Source organism: Sphaerodactylus townsendi, linkage group LG03 (genome assembly GCF_021028975.2).
Source record: "Sphaerodactylus townsendi isolate TG3544 linkage group LG03, MPM_Stown_v2.3, whole genome shotgun sequence".
Lineage (NCBI taxonomy): Eukaryota > Metazoa > Chordata > Lepidosauria > Squamata > Sphaerodactylidae > Sphaerodactylus > Sphaerodactylus townsendi.
The window spans coordinates 150,505,717-150,524,206 of record NC_059427.1 but is presented as its reverse complement, the minus strand read 5'-3'; the positions used below and the strand labels follow the sequence as shown (position 1 = coordinate 150,524,206).

The 18,490-nt window shown below is 46.5% G+C and overlaps 1 protein-coding gene and 1 long non-coding RNA gene across 2 annotated transcripts; one reads left to right on the top strand and one right to left on the bottom strand.

Annotated features, from left to right (window-relative positions):
• Positions 1–8,103: 8,103 nt before the first annotated feature.
• Positions 8,104–16,500, bottom strand: EEF1AKMT3 (EEF1A lysine methyltransferase 3). Its single transcript, XM_048492112.1, has 3 exons — positions 16,318–16,500; positions 13,180–13,291; positions 8,104–9,884 (listed from the first exon to the last, which is right to left on the bottom strand). Exons 1-3 carry the CDS (start codon positions 16,498–16,500, stop codon positions 9,493–9,495), a joined length of 687 nt encoding a protein of 228 aa, XP_048348069.1. The 3' UTR covers positions 8,104–9,492.
• Positions 16,501–17,137: 637 nt separating this feature from the next.
• Positions 17,138–18,490, top strand: LOC125430206. The gene is made up of 2 exons (XR_007244107.1): positions 17,138–17,198; positions 17,960–18,490. It is a non-coding gene; the product is annotated as an uncharacterized LOC125430206 (long non-coding RNA).

Sequence of the window (18,490 nt, the reverse complement as noted above, 5' to 3'; positions counted from 1 at the left end):
TGCTATCATCTGTCTCTGCTGAATGATCCTGGTATTCCTTGGAAGTCTCCCATCCAAATACTGACCAGGGCCAGTTCTGGTTTTGAGATCTAGCAAACTTTTGAGATCTAACAAGGTCAAGCTAGCCTGGGCTATCCAGAACGGGACATAAGTGACCACGAGTGACCATTTCACTGAGGAATTTACAAACATCCAAGAGATACGAAGAAGCTGGACTGTCCAGTACATGGCATAGTAACCAACCATGATTAACCTTTTAACTGAGGAATCCTTGATAAACTTTCAAAAGAAACCAGGGAGCTATAGAACACAGCTTGCAAACCGCCTATTTTGCGGGTTGCATGGAGGAGACCCTACTTGGCCATACAGTTCACAAGCTCACTCACTCTTGGTCTAGCCTACCTAACAGGTCTGTTGTGAGAATAAAATGGGGGGGGAGGAAAAGGAGGAACACCACATACCTCACCTTGAATTTTGCTTAAGAGTAATTCAAAGGGAGGTATGTGGTGCTCCTCTTTACCCTTCCACACACACCCCGTTTTTGCATTTCCTTAGGCAACTTCCTTAGGCAGCGCCAAAATAATAATGCATTTTTTCAAACCATATCTCTTTCTAGGAACTGGTTTGCAAGTGGCTTTTGCTATTCCGCACAGCTTCAAAGAGCACTGAAAGCAGTTTGAAAGTGCATTATTCTGCATGTGCGGAATGAGCCATTGTTGCAAATGCGGTAATCTAAACATTGACAAGGTGTTGAACTAAGGGCTTCCTGTTGTCATGGAAGGGTTAAACGGTTAAAGGCATTGGCCAGAAAACTTAAAACAGGTTGCAAACCAGGAAGCAAAGGTCAGGCATCGCACGTGTGGGATGCATGGGGAAAGAAAGGATCCATAGCCCATGAAATCAACGCGTCCACTGTAAATCTGGGAAGTCGCAGAACAGGTGCTCAGCAAAGGATCTACCTGTGTGCCCCCCACCTTCACCGGCGCAACTAAAACGCTCCCCTCCGAAGGGAAGACCAAGGACCTGCATAGCCGAGCCACGCGCTGCATCTTTAAGGCGCTCGATTTCGACGTCAGCGGCTCTTCGGAGTCTGGCGTTCTTTGGCTGAGCCCGTACACGGACGTCACACAGACGTCACACACGCGCCTCGTCTCCTATTGGATATTTGCTTTTATAGTTTGATGAAGAGGGGCAGATGCGCAAAGGGTTGGCGACAAGGACGTAGGTAAGGGGGGGGGTTTCTCGGGTTCAACCCCCCCCCTTTATGTCCGAAGCTCCGCCCACCCGTTTGTGGGTTTTTAAAACATTTTTAGTGTTTTTCGGTTTTTGGCCTGCAGGGGGCGCATCGTTTAGGCTAGCAGCACCAGACTTTCAGGGATTGTTTGGCGGACTCTCCTGATGATACTACCCGGGTTTGGTGAGGTTTGGTTCAGGGGGTCCAAAGTTATGGACTCCCAAAGGGGGTGCCCCCATCCCCCATTGTTTCCAATGGGAGGTAGTAGGAGATGGGGCTACACCTTTGAGGGTCCATAACTTTGGACCCCCTGAACCAAACTTCACCAAATCTGGGTGGTATCATCAGGAGAGTCTCCGAAAGATACTCTGAAAGTTTGGTGCTGCTAGCTTAACAATTGCACCCCTGACAGCAGGCACCCCCCAATTTCCCCCCAGATTCTCCTTTTAAATCCACCCCCTTCAGCATGGATTTATAGGGAGAATCTGAGGTCCTCAGTTCAGAAGAAGAAGAAGAGTTTGGATTTATATCCCCCCCTTTCTCTCCTACAGGTGACTCAAAGGGGCTTACAATCTCCTTGCCCTTGCTCCCTCACAACAAACACCCTGTGAGGTGGGTGGGCTGAGAGAGCTCCGAAAAGCTGTGACTAGCCCAAGGTCACCCAGCTGGCGTGTGTGGGAGTGCCCAGGCTAATCTGAATTCCCCAGATAAGCCTCCACAGCTCAAGTGGCAGAGCAGGGACTCAAACACGGTTCCTCCAGATTAGAATGCACCTGCTCTTAACCACATTGAAAGTGATGCTGTTTCACGGTGGGTGATAATCCACCCCAAAACAGCATCACTTTCAATGTTGTTTAACTGGGGACCCCAGGTTCTCCCTTTAAGGTGGATTTAAAAGGAGAATTTGGGCTCTCTAGTTTAAACACCATTGAAAGTGATGCTGTTTGGGGGTGGATTCCAGCATCACAGCGACTGCCTGGGGGCGGGACGCAAAACTCAGATTTTGAACCGGGCTCCATTTTCCCTCTATGCCTCTGCCCAGAAGGGAGGGCAGAAGGAACTGCCAGCTGCCAGCTGGGAGCCCAGCTGGTGAAGGGCAGGGGAGTCTGCCATCCCCAGCTTTGGAGAGCTGCTTTTATAAGCACAAGACCGGGGGCGGGGCTTGGGGAGGCGTGGCCTTGCCCTAGGGGCGGGTGGGGGTGTGCCCCCCGAACCTCCCCCCATAAAAAAATCTATACCTACATCCCTGGTTGGCGATGGGGTGGAAGAGAGGCCGGTTTTATTAGATTGCTGCTATTCAGGTTGAGTTTCATTGGTGGGGGCATTTCTTTTGCAGGAAATCCCAGATGCCACTAAAAAATGACGGAGGCATGGAAACCCTTCAGCCTTTTAAAACAGTCCTAAGTATTATTATATAAAGCTCATTAAAGTGCATGGGTTACCTTTCAGCATTTTAAAACAGTCCTAATTATTAACAAAAAGGGCGTTAAAAGAACTTGGTACCCTTTGAGAAGTGATATTGGAGGAGAGTTTTATGGACCAAAAGACGAATCAGTGGGCTCCAGATCAAATCAAGCCTGGACTCACCCTAAAAAGGAAAGACAGGATTGCCCATTAGGAATAATTGGAGAGGCTTGAAGGCACATTGGATATAATCAGAGCCTAGGACACAAATTAATTTGCGCCGGCTCCATTCACATATACTGCACATTGCAGCTTTTAAAAGTTGCAATGAAAGTGTGGGCTGGGTTTTAGAGGAAGGTCACTGGGGCCAGATAGACTACTCTTGAGACTGGAATGGAACAGCGGTCCCTGGGAGTGGCACAAGCATTCTCAGCAGGCAGAAGCATTCTCGGCCTGGAATGACAGGTTCCCAGAATGGAATGACAGCTCCTGGAAGTAGCAAGTGTTTTGGGACTGGAATGACAACCTCCAGAGAGGAATGATGTGCGCTGGGAGTAGGAAAAATGTTCTGGGCCTGGGATGATGACACTCCCCCCACCTGCACTGGAGTTGTAACAGCAGCATCAGAAAGCAGCGAGAGGCTGGCCCTGCGAGTTTAAATGATAGGTCCCAGAATTTGGATTGAAATGATAGGTCCCAGAATGGACTGACAGTCCCTAAGAACAGAATCATTGTTCTGGAACTGAAATGAAAGGTTCTGGAGTAACAACCCTGGGAGTACCAGAAGTGTTCGCAATTGGAATGGCAGATCCCAGAATGGAAAGATGGCCCCTGCTACTGAATGGGGTGGCAGTGGCGCAGCAGTGGCGTAGGAGCAGCAGTGGCGTAGGAGCAGCAGTGGCGTAGGAGGTTAAGAGCTCGTGTATCTAATCTGGAGGAACCGGGTTTGATTCCCAGCTCTGCCGCCTGAGCTGTGGAGGCTTATCTGGGGAATTCAGATTAGCCTGTGCACTCCCACACACGCCAGCTGGGTGACCTTGGGCTAGTCACAGTTCTTCTGAGCTCTCTCAGCCCCACCTACCTCACAGGGTGTTTGTTGTGAGGGGGGAAGGGCAAGGAGATTGTCAGCCCCTTTGAGTCTCCTGCAGGAGAGAAAGGGGGGATATAAATCCAAACTCTTCTTCTTCTTCCACTCTGGGGACTGTCATTCCAGCACTGAAGTACTTACATTTCTAGGTACTGTCATTCCACAATGGGCCCATAATTCCAGTCTTAACGCACCTCTGCTCTCCCCAGGGACTGACATCCCACTTTGGGACTATTATTCCAGTTCCAGAGTAGTCTACCTGGGGTGAAAATTCATTCCGCAGACAATTCCCCTTCCTCACTAACAGAGGCTAACAACAGTAGCTTAGATTGCGAAGTTGTCACTGAGTCTCGGACAGCTAGGAACACTTTGCAGGAGAATCCCTGTGTAAACCCCTGTGAAGCAAACAGCTGCGGAGTAAGTACAGCATGCATAAATAGCCTTTGTTTTTAATCTGATACACAATGCCCCCCCCCCCCGCCTCAAGCCCACTGCAGGCACAATTAAAACCTTTGCTGTGCTGTTTTTTTTATAAGCAGTCATCCTCCTTAACTGTATACAAAGAGAAATAAAATTAATTCCCCCACCCCAGCAAGCACATTGGAAACTAGAGTGCTTCTGCCACCAGTTTATCTCCGGTAAGAAGAAGAAGAAGAAGAGGAAGAAGAGGAAGAAGAGGAGGAAGAAGAGGAAGAGGAAGAAGAAGAGTTTGGATTTATATCCCCCCTTTCTCTCCTGCAGGAGACTCAAAGGGGCTGACAATCTCCTTGCCCTTCCCCCCTCACAACAAACACCCTGTGAGGTGGGTGGGGCTGAGAGAGCTCCGAGAAGCTGTGACTAGCCCAAGGTTACCCAGCTGGCGTGTGTGGGAGTGTACAGGCTAATCTGAATTCCCCAGATAAGCCTCCACAGCTCAGGCAGCAGAGCTGGGAATCAAACCTGGTTCCTCCAGATTAGATACACGAGCTCTTAACCTCCTACGCCACTGCTGCTCCACACCCTCCTGAATCACCTCCAAGTTGCTCCATTGGTTGTCAAGTCAGTGAGAGGCACGATGCCACTAATTTAGGGAAAGTGGCTCAACCCCTTCCCTCCTGTTACCTAGGAAACTCAAGAGTCCAATCAAAACCGTACCTTTTATTAAAACCAGTCAAACAAGGGGGTATAGTACATTGTATATGCTGTGGAGTTGACCAGAAATCTTCTTCAGGATTGTGATGCAAACAAAAAAAGTAGAACATGAGTTTTGGGAAGGGAGAGTGTGTATCTTGGGACATGATGTAAAGTCTGCATTTGGTATCCATTCAAGTCCAACTTCCTGCATTTTTCATCACTTGTTCAACCCTGTGCACGGGCATGCACAAACCCCATAGATTTAAAATCACAGTGTTCCCAAAGCTTGCAGGAGTTCCACTTGTGCTTCAGCCTTCATCTTTTTCTGGACAGCCTTTTAGACTCAACACTGCTGACCGGTCTTTTGGATTCCCTGAGTCAAAGTTCCTAGTGGTGTAAAACCCTGCAATTTCATTTTCACCTGGAACTGCCAACCTGTGTGCTCACTTTTCCCTTCTCCAAACAGTATATTATATTATATTTATTTTATTTTTATTTATTTAATTAGGCTTTTATACCGCCCCATCCCCGAAGGGCTCTGGGCGGTGTACAGCATATAAAAATAGCAGTATAAAACAATCAACATTTAAGGCAGCGATAAAAGCTAAAAATTTAAATTATATAATACATCACAATAAATGGCATAGTTGGCGTCCAATATTCCAGATTAAAATTCCCCCTCCCCCGAAAAAGGGAGGCATGGTGAGTCTCGATAGATAGTAAGTGGCCTAGATGACTGGCCACAAAAAGAGGGGGGGGCGCCATTAGCAGCCGGTTCCTCCAAAGGCCCGGCAGAACAGCTCCGTTTTACAGGCCCTGCGGAACTCGCTAAGGTCCTGCAGGGCCCGGACAGTTGGAGGAAGAGCGTTCCACCAGGCCGGGGCCAGGGCTGTAAAGGCCCTGGCCCGCGTGGAGCCCAACCGCATCACTGAGGGGCCAGGGACCACCAGTAAATTGGCCTCCATCGACCGGAGAGGCCTTGTAGGGACACACAGCCTCCCTCCCTCCCCTCATAAAGTTACGGCCTCATCTTGGGTCCCCCCCCCCAGAGCTCCTTGGGGATGGGGTGGTCTACAAATCTAAAAAATAAATAAATAAACCTTCATTATGAAAGACACGTGCTCTGCCACAACATTACAAAGAAATGTTTGCTTACAAGTTACATAGACGTTACTTCTAAAATCAACAGGAGCTCTGAAGTTCAAGTATGGAAGTTCTGTTGTTCACATCCTGAACATATATCCAGGTTAGAATTTGGGAGGGGCCCAGTGGGGGTGGAAGATGGGAAAAGAAGAAAATATAGGAGGCTTCAAGATGTCATTTACAAGCTGCCACTGCCAACAATTCACCCATCTCTGATGCCAACAGACTAATTCTTCCTTAGGACAGAGTTGTTTGTGAGTGAGATAAACAGGGACAAATAGGAGTGCAAATATTGGCCAGCTTTCCAATTTACTGATTAAAAAATCAGGTACAATTAGACTGTCATTCAGCCTTTTCAATCTCCTCCCCGTCCCCGCTGATATTTCCCAAGTTCATGTGGACTTGGGAGCGGGGGGGACGGGGGACGGGACCCCATGCTGTGCTAGATGGGCTCAGAGCAGCATGGAGTTCTCTTCCCCACCCACACTTTCCAAGCCCTTTGGGGAAATACTGGCAGGCAGGGCAGTTCCTTCTACCTCCCTGCTGCTTTCCAAGATTCCAAGGCAGAGGTCTTCAAACTATGGCCCTCCAGATGTTCAGGAACTACAATTCCCATCAGCCTATGCCAGCATGGCCAAGTAGCAGGGCTGATGGGAATTGTAGTTCCTGAACATCTGGAGGGCCATAGTTTGAAGACCCCTGTTCCAAGGGCTTGGGAAATGGAGGGGGGAGGGGGGACTGAAAAATGTTGGGATTTTTAACCTGAGGTTTTCCAGGAACAGCCAAATAAAGTCGATGGGTATTTTACCAAGTGCAGGACACAGCGCTCGCCCCTAGGTGCAAAGCAATTTGCAGCGCATTAAAGTAGATAAAGAGCTACAATGACGAAGAATGCTTTTCGAAGGATGAGAACGTTAAAAGTGGTTCTCAGTCCAAAAGGGCCCTGATCCATGTACATTCACCTCCTGCAATTCCTGAAGGCCACCATGATTAGAGCGAAGGAAAAGAGAGCATGGTTCTATATCTCCTGCTTTTACCTTTCCAGAAGAGTTATTGCATTTCTGGAACAGTTATATTGCATTTTGGTGCCAGTGTTCAACCTTTCATGACAAGGGGAATATAGCAACCAACCATAATTTGTTGTATATGCAATGCAAATACCAAATAATAAAACCTTTTAAAACGTATATCATAAAATGGGGTCAAACAGTTATAGCTGATTCTGCACAGTGATCAAAAACACAACCTGGAAAAGCTCCCATTCAAACATTAACCAGGAATTGAATCCTTGCTTCTGCGGCTGCATTCCCTTCCAAAAGAATGCAAGACAACACTCATCAGTTTTCAGGGCTACTTATGTGCCAAGGTTGGGGCGGGGAGGGCACTCTTTGACAACTGTGTAGCCTTATGATAAGTAAAGTGGCATCAGAGATCAGACCACCCTTTGCTAAATGGGCTAGTTTTCATTAACAGGGCTGAACAAAATAGAGATCTTTCCTCAGCTGACAGTGATTTTTAAAATCTCAAAAAATCTTTACATATGATTCGGAGTTGCAAAACAGCAACCGCTGATGCTATGGTGCGTATTACACAGAGGCCCGGCTCTTTAGAAGTTAAAGACAGGGCAGTGTGTAAGTGTATTTGTGAAAATGAAGAAGAAGAATAAGAAGAAGAGGAGGAGGAGGAGGAGGAGGAGGAGGAGTTTGGATTTATATCCCCCCTTTCTCTCCTGCAGGAGACTCAAAGGGGCTTACAATCTCCTTGCCCTTCCCCCCTCACAACAAACACCCTGTGAGGTAGGTGGGGCTGAGAGAGCTCCGAGAAGCTGTGACTAGCCCAAGGTCACCCAGCTGGCGTGTGTGGGAGTGTACAGGCTAATCTGAATTCCCCAGGTAAACCTCCACAGCTCAGGTGGCAGAGCTGGGAATCAAACCCGGTTCCTCCAGATTAGATACACGAGCTCTTAACCTCCTACGCCACTGAAGAGACATTATTATTATTATTATTATTATTATTATTATTATTATTATTATTATTATTATTATTATTTACATTTGATAAACCGCCCACCCCCAAAGGGCTCATGATTCATAGGCATATACAAATTAACCTTAAGTACTCCTTTACAAATGCAGACACTTTTTAATGAAAATACAGAACCCTTGTTTAAAAAAAGTATATCTCAAATGGCAACTAAGGCATCATTGGTATCTTAATGCACTCAGGCATTGTTCCAGTTCAGTTGCTCCAATCTCACGTTTTTATTCACAAAGGACATTATGTATAACTTTGGTTTTTCATCTATATACAATATAGAACTAGGAACAAGTGCTAAAAAGTCCATTCTTCTGGGTAAGCATGATGCACACTTCCAGACACTGGAAGACGAATAGAAGCCATCCTCTTCCCTTACAAGGATTTTAAGGATCTGTTATTTTCCGCTCCACCTGCCTGGATGGTTTCCACATGCAAGTTTTTGTTTCACCGTGGCTTTCTCACAGCACCATGGTTTCAGGAAGCGTCTGCACAATGCCATCTCACCCCCCACCCCCACCCTTTAAATCTTTCCAAATCTGGGCTCCTTCCGAACATGCAAAATAATGCGTTTTCAAACCACTTTCACAACTGTTTGCAAGTGGATTTTGCTATTCCACACAGCTTCAAAGAGCACTGAAAGCAGTTTGAAAGTGCATTACTCTGCCTGTGCGGAATGAGCCTTAATTTGGTACGATCTTTTTTGGAAGAAATCATAGTCAAAGCACCTTTAGACATCATTTGGATTCCAAAGTGTGAACTGGGGTGGGGGGGGGGGGGGTTGTTGCAACCCAAATCAGGATTTTTCCACTACAGCCACAATCCCCCCCCCCCCACACACAAATCAGAAAGGTGGAGGCTGTTAATTTCATCTTATAACTCCATCACAATAAGGGCTACAGACTTTTAAAAACGATATAAGCTGGAAACAGGTATATTGCTGCAATGGATCACTGTGTGGATGCTCTGCTGCCACCGCAAATGCCTCTGTATCTGTAATAGTGTCAACATGGAGAATCATTTCTGTGGAGTAGCAGCCCTGGAGTTTTCTGCCTCACTCTCACAGTCACTTCCACAGAAGAAGAAAGGTGAGCAATTCTTGCCAGTCAGATCCACACTGCAAAATTATTCCCTAGGAGGCAGAACTGTACAGCTGCAGAATTTCTTGACCAGGAAATCGAAAGCCAAGATAGGGAGCCTATTGGAGGACTGGAGAACCAAGATGGTTGGAATGGAAATAACCTATTGCGTCTGGTGAACCACAGTGAAAATGCAGATTTGCAAGCCTTGCTGGGATCTGAAATCTCTTAAGGAATCCAGAGATTTGTAGTACTGAAATACTCTAATGAAGCGAACGGACATGTTCACCAAATGGAAGAGAAAGGACATGATTGAAGAGTTCAACCACCTACAGCTTTGTGGATTAATGGCCCTAAATAAAAGGGTTGTTATTGTTCACCAAGTGACATATTTATTGTCAGATGTTACTCTTCTGGGTCACTTTGTAAATGTTAATATTCTCACTCTCATCCCTAAAGACAAGCTTTGAGGTGAAGTGCACGGGCAGCAGTGTTTCAAAGAACAACACGGTACTATGTCCCTGGCGCATTTTGGAAGACAGGTAGATAGTAGATTGAGGACCACACAGGTGCTGCAGAGTCCTGATCAGCAAAGGGTAGGTGTCCTTGAGATAGATAATATCTGCACCCAAGATGAAGTCAAAATTACTGGGAAATTCCATGTGGTCCAGACCCCATGAGAGTGCACACACTTTTGTTCGAGCCAGACGCTCCATGGGCAAATTTCGGTGGACATTCTCCTCTATCTGCTTCAAGGCTATGGGAAGATCTGTGATTGTCACGTCTCCTCCTGAGGAAGAGAAGAAACGAGATACTCAGCTGCTAAACTCTATTCCTGCATGTACATTATCAATGAGCAATCAAATTTTTATTAAGTATTCTCGGCCTCTGACTTTATGAAATCTTTTTTCCATCTACATTTTTTCCTGGGCTGCTTAAAACTCTAGGAAGTATAAGAAGCATCCCAAATGAGCAGCTCCTCAAAAGCCCATCGAGCTTTTTTGAAACACCTAATTTCTTCGAGCATTTTTGGTTGCAAGACATTTCATATACATCCCACCGCTGCCACCATATGATGATTGAGGTTGAGATCAAGCTTGGGAGAGCCACGCTATCTCACCCCAATCCCGGGTCCTTTTCCCTCCAATGACTCCAGACCAGCTGAGTTCTCAAAGATTTATTGAAAAACAGAAATAAAAGAAATAAAACATAAATGCAGTTACAGAGATTGCTCAGCTGAATACATTCTTAGGTCTTGTTGGGACCTCTTGCCTAAGAGATGCTCCTCTTAGCTTAGCCCATAATGTGACCTAGATCTTTGTCCTTTACTTTCCAAGAAAACTTTCCTCCTTGCCATGTGGTTACCCAAAGCCCTCGAAGTGCCTTATTTGGGCATCTTCCTGTCTTGGGTACATTTCCATGGCCTTTTGGTTTCCCATCCGCGATCAAAGACCATTTTAACATGTAGGTGTGATGCTGCTAGTTTTACAGTACAATTCCATCACAATACATTATGGCAGAAAGACAACATAAATAAACAGCAAAAAAAATTATGCTCTACACATTAATAACACCCTCCACATCTATTTCATAACACACAGTAAAAACAGCAATTTGTTATACACTAGTATGTACATTTTAGAATGCTCTGTGCTTTGTTAGGAAGCAGATATTGAATTCTTGTAGAGCTGGAAATTTCTCCAAAGCTAGATAAGGGCAGAAAGTTGGGTACGTGATTAGGTCAGGAATATGCTGGAAAGCTACGGAGAAAATATCTAAAGGGGCCTACAGATATTCCAACCTCCAAACACATGGCCTTTGTAAACAGTGATCCAGTGCAGACCACGCTTAACCAGAGTATGTAGCCAAACTTGGTAAACATCCCAAATGCACAGTGAGATATTATGTTAGCTTGCCCAGGCCTGCCCCCAGGACCTACTTGTCAACTTGCAAGCAAAGAAGCAAAAAAACAGCCAATCACTGTTTGCTCATTGAAGACATAATTCTTAACCATGGTCTGCAGGTCAAACCATGGTTGCATACCCCTTCATCTGAATACTTAAATCTATGGTTATGCATAAGAACATGCCAGCTGGATCAGACCAGAGTCCATCTAGTCCAGCTCTCTGCTACTCGCAGTGGCCCACCAGGTGCCTTTGGGAGCTCACATGCAGGATGTGAAAACAATGGCCTTCTGCGGCTGTTGTTCCCGAGCACCTGGTCTGTTAAGGCATTTGCAATCTCAGATCAAAGAGGATCACGATTGGTAGCCATAGATCAACTTCTCCTTCATAAATCTGTCCAAGCCCCTTTTAAAGCTATCCAGGTTAGTGGCCATCACCACCTCCTGTGGCAACATATTCCAAACACCGATCACACGTTGCGTGAAGAAGTGTTTCCTTTTATTAGTCCTAATTCTTCCCCCCAGCATTTTCAAAATGAATGCCCCTCTGGTTCCTAGTATTGTGAGAAAGAGAGAAAAATTTCTCTCTGTCAACATTTTCTACCCCATGCATAATAATTTGTAGACTTCAATCATATCCCCCTCAGCCAGCATGCCTCCTCTCCAAACTAAAGAGTCCCAAACGCTGCAGCCTCTCCTCATAGGAAGGTGCTCCAGTCCCTCAATCATCCTTGTTGCCCTCTCTCTGCCCTTTTTTTCTATCTCCCCTCAATTATCCTTTTGAGATGCTTGCGCGACCAGAACTGAACACACAGTACTCCAGAAGTGTGAGTCGCACCTAACTGCTTCTTTTATATATAAGGGCATGACAATCTTTGCAGTTTTATTCTCAATTCCTTTCCTAATTATCCCCAGCATAGAGTTTGCCTTTTTCACAGCTGCCATGCATTGAGTTGACATTCCCATGGAACTATCAACTAAGATGCCCAAATCCAAATCCAACATGCAAAACAGGTTATTGCGAATTAAATAGTTCTTTTGCTAAAAAGATCAAAGCAATTAAAAGAAATTTCAGCTTATAATATTTTTTTTAAAAAACCATCCATGAGAGCATAGAGTGACACATGAGGCTTCAACACGTACAATCTCAAACTCTTTTTTCCATTGAATTCTTACCTCTATACTTAAATCCCAGCGATTTTAATGGGGCAGGATGTGCCTCGTTTTCTTTATCTTGTGACTCCTGCAACACCAAGTCCATGAGAGCCAGAGATTTGCATTCCATAAAAGCAAAGAAACCAAAACAATTTGGTGCTTCAAGGAATGCAGTATTTTGTCTCAGGTGTCACATTCTACACAAGCTGACTCAAATCCAACCTTTCAGGTGCCAGCATCAAATTTTAGCCTTCAACAACTATCTGCCAAGGGTTTTCTACAAGAATGGGTCCAGAATTAAAACAACTAAGCATTACTACGATAATTCCAAATGACTGAAGTATTCTTATGCACATTACCTTCACAACAACCTTGCAAGGTAAGCCAGTAAGAGTCCTATATTGCAAATGTGGTGTTGAAGTTAAAGAAGCAGCTTGCCTAGCGAATAAGAGGTGAGACCTGAACATGGCCCTCCCTGTTCCTTGGCTCCATAAAAATAGGGATCTCCAAACTTTTTGAGCCTGTGAGCAGCTTTGAATTCTGACACAGTGTGGTGGGCAACAGTTACAACTTGGCTGCCACAGGAGTTGGAGTCAGGCACACAATGGCCGCCCCAACTCATTTTCTTTTACACAGTGAAAATCCTTGTGCTGTGGTGGCAGCTGATATCTAGCTGCCAAAGCTATGTTTAAAAAAAAATTGCACAGCCAATCAAATCTCCAACAGCCAATCAGACAACTGGTTGGACAAAAGTCCCACCTTGCCCTATCCACACACTAAGCCTCAATTAAGGGGACATGGAATTTTTATCCAGGCCTGCTGGAAACCCTAAGGCCACCCTAGTTCATGTGTCACCTTGTGCATCACTGTAATATGTATCTGTAGCTCGGAATATGCAAGATTCCACCATTATCGAAACAATGCTGTTTTCAGAAGGAAATCAAGACATGGTTGGTGGTTGCTGTTGGGTATCTCCATCAGAAATTTTCACAAACCTTATTGCTTTTGGGTAGACAACTCTACATACCAAGGAGGGATACAAGGATGCCCACAATGCCAGTCCCAGCGCCCAGTTCTAGAACCTTCTTGCCCCAGAAGTTCAGTTTGTGCTCTTCAAAATAATCACAGAGGGCCAGAGCCTTAGCCAGATATAAGAAAGAAAGTTTCATTAGAATGAATCAGACAATTCAAAGAATATATTCAATATCAGCAAATGTACAGAATTCTTCATTTTTTAGAGTACAACAGGATCATCTTCATCAATCTGGTTGCTCTTTAATTACCTGTGATGAAAGATTGTGCAAATCCCTTAGAAGTGAATTATGTCAACTAATTTCATAATGTAGATGCCTGAATTAAATCAAAAGTGCTGTAGCAAGAATGAAACAGGTAACTCTCTAAAGAAAGAACCATCTGCATTACAGAAACAGCAAATCCACAGATATAACTGCTTGATTTTAATATCAAGAGATCTTTATCTTTTCCAGGCATCAACACAAGTAAAGAAGCTTGCCTGTGCGGGCTTGCCTTTAGCCTTGATCCAGAAATTGAAACTCGTACAGAACGTGGCAGCCAGGCTTCTTATGGGAGCATCGAGCAGGGACTGGATTACTCCGGTCCTATACCATCTGCATTGGCTGCCGATCGAGTTCCGGGTCATGTTTAAAATGTTGGTCTTGACCTTCAAAGCCATTCACGGCCTTGGACCTGCATACCTGCGACACCGCCTCTCCCCATATTGCCCCATTAGGCCCCTCCGTTCATTGGAGGAGGACCTCCTGGTGATCCCTGGCCCTAAAGCAGTGATGGCGAACCTTTTCGAGACCGAGTGCCCAAATTGCAACCCAAAACCCACTTGTTTATCGCAAAGTGCCAACACGGCAATTTAACCTGAATACCGAGGTTTCAGTTTAGAAAAACAGTTGGCTCTGAGGCGTGTGTTACTCAGGAGTAAGCTTGGTGGTAGTCAGTGGCTTTGCTTTGAAGCCACCGTACAACTCTTCCAACGGGTAAATCATGCCCCTAGGAGGGTTTACTCAGAAGCAAGCCCCATTGCCAGCAACTGAGCTTACTTCCAGGTAAAGGATCACGCTTTAGTTCTTTGCATGAAAATCAGTGGGGTTTAACAGCGCTTAACAGGGTTCCCTACACTGCTTCCCCAAAACTAGGTCTTAGGTTTAATGCTAATAATCGAGCCCAGGCCAGCCTAGATGTGTGTGTGGGGGTGGGGGACTCTGTACGTGCCCACAGAGAGGGCTCTGAGTGCCACCTCTGGCACCCGTGCCATAGGTTCGCCACCACTGCCCTAAAGCTATCAGGCTGGCCTCTACAAGGGCCTGGACTTTTACAGGTCTGGCCCCTACCTGGTGGATCAGGCTTCCAAGGGAGATCAGGGCCCTGCAGGACCTGCAGAGTTTCCGCAGGGCCTGTAAGACGGACCTGTTCTGTCAGGCATTTGGCCAGCCTGGTTAAATACATCTGGCCTCCCGTGGGCATAAAGGTAGGGAGGGTGATACGCCATCTGATGCTGTATGGTTCTGGGTTTTATATTGCTAATTAGTTTTTAATGTTACGTTTTTAAGCTGTTTTTATCACTGTTCATCGCCCTGAGCCCCTAGGGGGAGGGCGGTTTAGAAATAAATAAATAAATAAATAAATAAGCTTTTAGTCAAATTTGCTGTGATACCTTTAACTTACTCCATTACATACTTCTCGCTTTCTTTCTCAAAACAGCCTTCTTTCAAATAACTCAAAGCAATATTCATACCTTCTCTATTTTATTCTAACAGCTCCTCTGCAAGGTTGGTCAGGCTGAGAGAGAACATCATAAAGCAACTTTCATGGCAAAGCGTGTGTGCGTGCGCATGCGCGCACGAGCGCGCATACAGGTCTACCAGAGTATGGTTCAATAACCACACTGTCATATTGACTATCTTTACCTGATGCTCTCTTCTCCCTACCCCATTTATACCCCCACTGCCTTATTCCTATTTCTAGCGCTACCACCTGTCACCTTAGCAAACCAGGTGCTCAGGAGCAACAGCAGCAGAAGGCCATTGCTTTCACATCCTGCATGTGAGCTCCCAAAGGCACCTGGTGGGCCACTGCGAGTAGCAGAATGCTGGATTAGATGGACTCTGGTCTGATCCAGCAGGCTTGTTCTTATGGTCTTATCTAAGTGAACCTGTTCACCTTTGTTCACCAGTTCGGGTTTTCCTTTGTCTCCCATAGTGTACACACCACCTTTATTTCCTACATTATGTGAAGATCTTAGATACTGCTGCAACCTTTTCTGAAGTATCTTATCTTGAAAACAGGATTTTAGGAATACCTGTATGACATAATAGAGCAAACAATTGTTTTTGATATACATAATTGATGCTGTCTTTACCTGCCTCAAGCAGCTCTTCAGAGAAGAAGTAATCCTACCTAAGCTCACAGCTTAATTAAGTCGACAAGCATCAGTGTAATGTCACTGTTGTGCTAGGAGAGCCTGGTTCAAAACCACGCCATACATTGTGGTGTCGTGGTTAAGAGCAGGTGGATTCCAATCTGGAGAACCGGGTCTGAATCCCCACTCCTCCACGAGCGGCAGAGGCTTATCTGGTGAACCAGATGTGTTTCTGCACTCCTACATTTCTGCAGGGTGACCTTGGGCTGGTCAGAGAACTCTCTCAGCCCCACCTGCTTGACAAGGTGTCTGTTGTAGGGAAGGAAGGGAAAGGACCTTGTAAGCCACCTTGAGTCTCTTTACAGGAGAGAAAGGTGGGATATAAATCCAAACTCTTCTTCTTCTCTCTCTCAGCCAAGCCTACCTCAAAGGGCTATTGTGAATATAAAATAGAGGGGGAGGATCACTCTAAGCTCCTTGAAGAATGAACATAATAAAGATGCATAGGAAAGACACATATGCGCCTGGTGATTCTAGCTCAGACACACTACATCACAGGTGTCAGACTCGTGGCCCTCCAGATGTTATGGACTACAGTTCCCATCATCCCCTGCCAGCATGATGCTGGCAGGGGATGATGGGAACTGTAGTCCATGACATCTAGAGGGCCGCGAATTTGACACCTATGCTCTTCGGACACCGACACATCTTCACCTGCAGTATATGTCTATCTGTCATTTATGCAAAATAACAAGGCGCCGCGCTCAGGCTCACCGCCTCCCAGACCGGGGCAGCCACTCCCAGCCGGCTCCCGTGGTGCTGAGCAATATTCAGCTCGTGCCCACAAAACCGGTAACGGCTCTCCGCCGGAAAAGTATCCGCGAATAACCCCAGATCCTGCGGGCAGACCGACTCCAGCCCCGCTTCCGCCTCGCTGGCCACTCTGGAGGCCGCCATCTTACCGGAAGAACAACATCACCCGGACTCCTGCAGGGGCGGGCACAGTCGCTCGCTTCCCCCCCCCCCCTGCGATTGGTGATTGGGGCCGCCGCCTCTTGGAGGCCATTGGCTGCCTTGGGAACCGGGGCGGAGCTTCGCTGGGCAGGTTCGCGGCGGTTCCCAAGGCAACCAAGGCACACGGGGGAGGATTCCCATTGGACGATATGGTCGCAACTGTCATTGGATAGCTGATGTTAAAGAAGTAGCGCCGGTGCTTTATTCACCTCTACGTCACGTGGGAGGAGTTTGTAACTTTCCCCGCCCTTCCCTCGCAAGCATCAGCCTGTTTTTGATACCTCGGAGCAGGGAACGTTTGTTTGTTCGATTTACACGTGCCGCCCTTCCCCAACGTTGGACTCAGGGCGGCTTACAAAAAAATCAATCAAAAACCCAGAACGATTCAGCTGAGCTCTCAGAGCCTGGGGAGCATCCCTTTCTTGGATGCACCCAGAGGTGGGATCCAGCAGGTTCTCACCAGTTCCCGAGAGTGGGTTACTAATTATTTGTGTGTGCCGAGAGGGGGTTGCTCATTGGGTCCGCTTTTCCGCCTCCACGCCCTCGCCTCCCCGAGAGGCATCCTGCCTTTGAACGCGAAGGTTCCATATAGCGATTGCGACTAATAATGTAACTCCCTGAACTGGGTTAATCCCTTCCAGGTACTGCAATTCATGGATTCTCAGCCTTTCGTCCCTTTTATCTCACCCGTCTCTATCCAAGAACCTGTGTGTTTCACCATTGCTGGGTTCAGATTTGTGAGTTGGGGCATTTTCTATAATGTGATGATGATTTAGAAATGACCTGGTGCCAAAAAATTTTTGGGGGTCGTGGTGGGGTGGCTGCCCGGGGGGGGGGGGGGAATCCAACTCAGATTTTGCCCAGGGCTCAGGTTTGCCTAGGTACGCCTCTGCCCCCTTTGCTGAGGGGGGGGGCTGGCGAGGGAACCTGTTACTAAAATTTTTGGATCCCACCACTGGATGCACCTGATTAATTTCTGCTGCTTTGGAATAATCTTTTTCTTGAGATCCCAGTGCTTGAGTACAGAAAGAGCTTTTCTTCATGTGTGTTTTTTTTTTTTGAAGTCATATTAAACATTGTGATTTATAGTCACCAAACATTCCTGTTTATGCCTAGACAAAGAACTGACCAACACAGTTTGTGGAATAATTCGATTTTTACAGCCTTCTAAAAAGCCAGCGAGACAGAAGCCCCTCTGATCTCTTATGCAAAATCGTTCAGTAAGGTGTGGGCCACCACTAAAAAGGCCCCGGGGGGGGAAAACTGCAGACAGGGTAGCCAGCTGGTAAGCAGAAAAATCCACCCGGTCTTTAATATTGCTAAGAAGTGTCATGTAACTCTTTGTAGGACTGTATTAACCATTTCCCTTTCCATCCCTTCTCTCCTGCTATGCTGCCGTCAGTTCCACAGTCCAGCAGAGCCTGATCCAGTGACACTTGTGCCGGTCTTGCGCAAAACACCAGGCCAGGCGAATCGAAGGGGCCCGGATCACCCAACTTTTCTGACGAGGAATTTGTAGGTGATGCAAGGAGAACACTTTGTCTCTGCAGAAGGAAAGGTCTGTTCTGAGGCTGCGGGCCAACCTGCAGTCTCTCGCCTTAGCAGTGACGCACGTTGTGCTAGCAAAACAGTAACCAGCCTGGCTTCCTGATTCCTGACCCATTTCCCTCAAAGATCCGAAGGGCTCTGGCTGCTCCTTGACACATCTTCACTGACTGGGGGTTAATGGCAGAGCATGGAAGTTGTCTGCTCATTCAGGGAGGGAGGAAGAAGTCACCTGTTGACTGCTGAGGCCATCCCTTGACGCACATCATGGTTAAATGTTAGCTTGGCGTCGCTTTCAAGGAGAGAGGGCACCGCTGGTTTCAGCGGCATCATTTGGGCAGTTAAACAGAAACCAGCACAGAATTAAAGATTACAGAGCTGCTGAAAA

Excerpts from the sequence above, each read along its gene's own strand:
- EEF1AKMT3 (XM_048492112.1), bottom strand. The coding sequence starts at position 16,500 with ATGGCGGCCTCCAGAGTGGCCAGCGAGGCGGAAGCGGGGCTGGAGTCG. Across the intron at positions 13,292-16,317 it reads CTGCCCCGGTCTGGGAGGCG|GCTCTGGCCCTCTGTGATTA; the intron begins GTGAGCCTGAGC and ends TATCTGGCTAAG. Across the intron at positions 9,885-13,179 it reads CATCCTTGTATCCCTCCTTG|GAGGAGACGTGACAATCACA; the intron begins GTATGTAGAGTT and ends TCTCTTCCTCAG.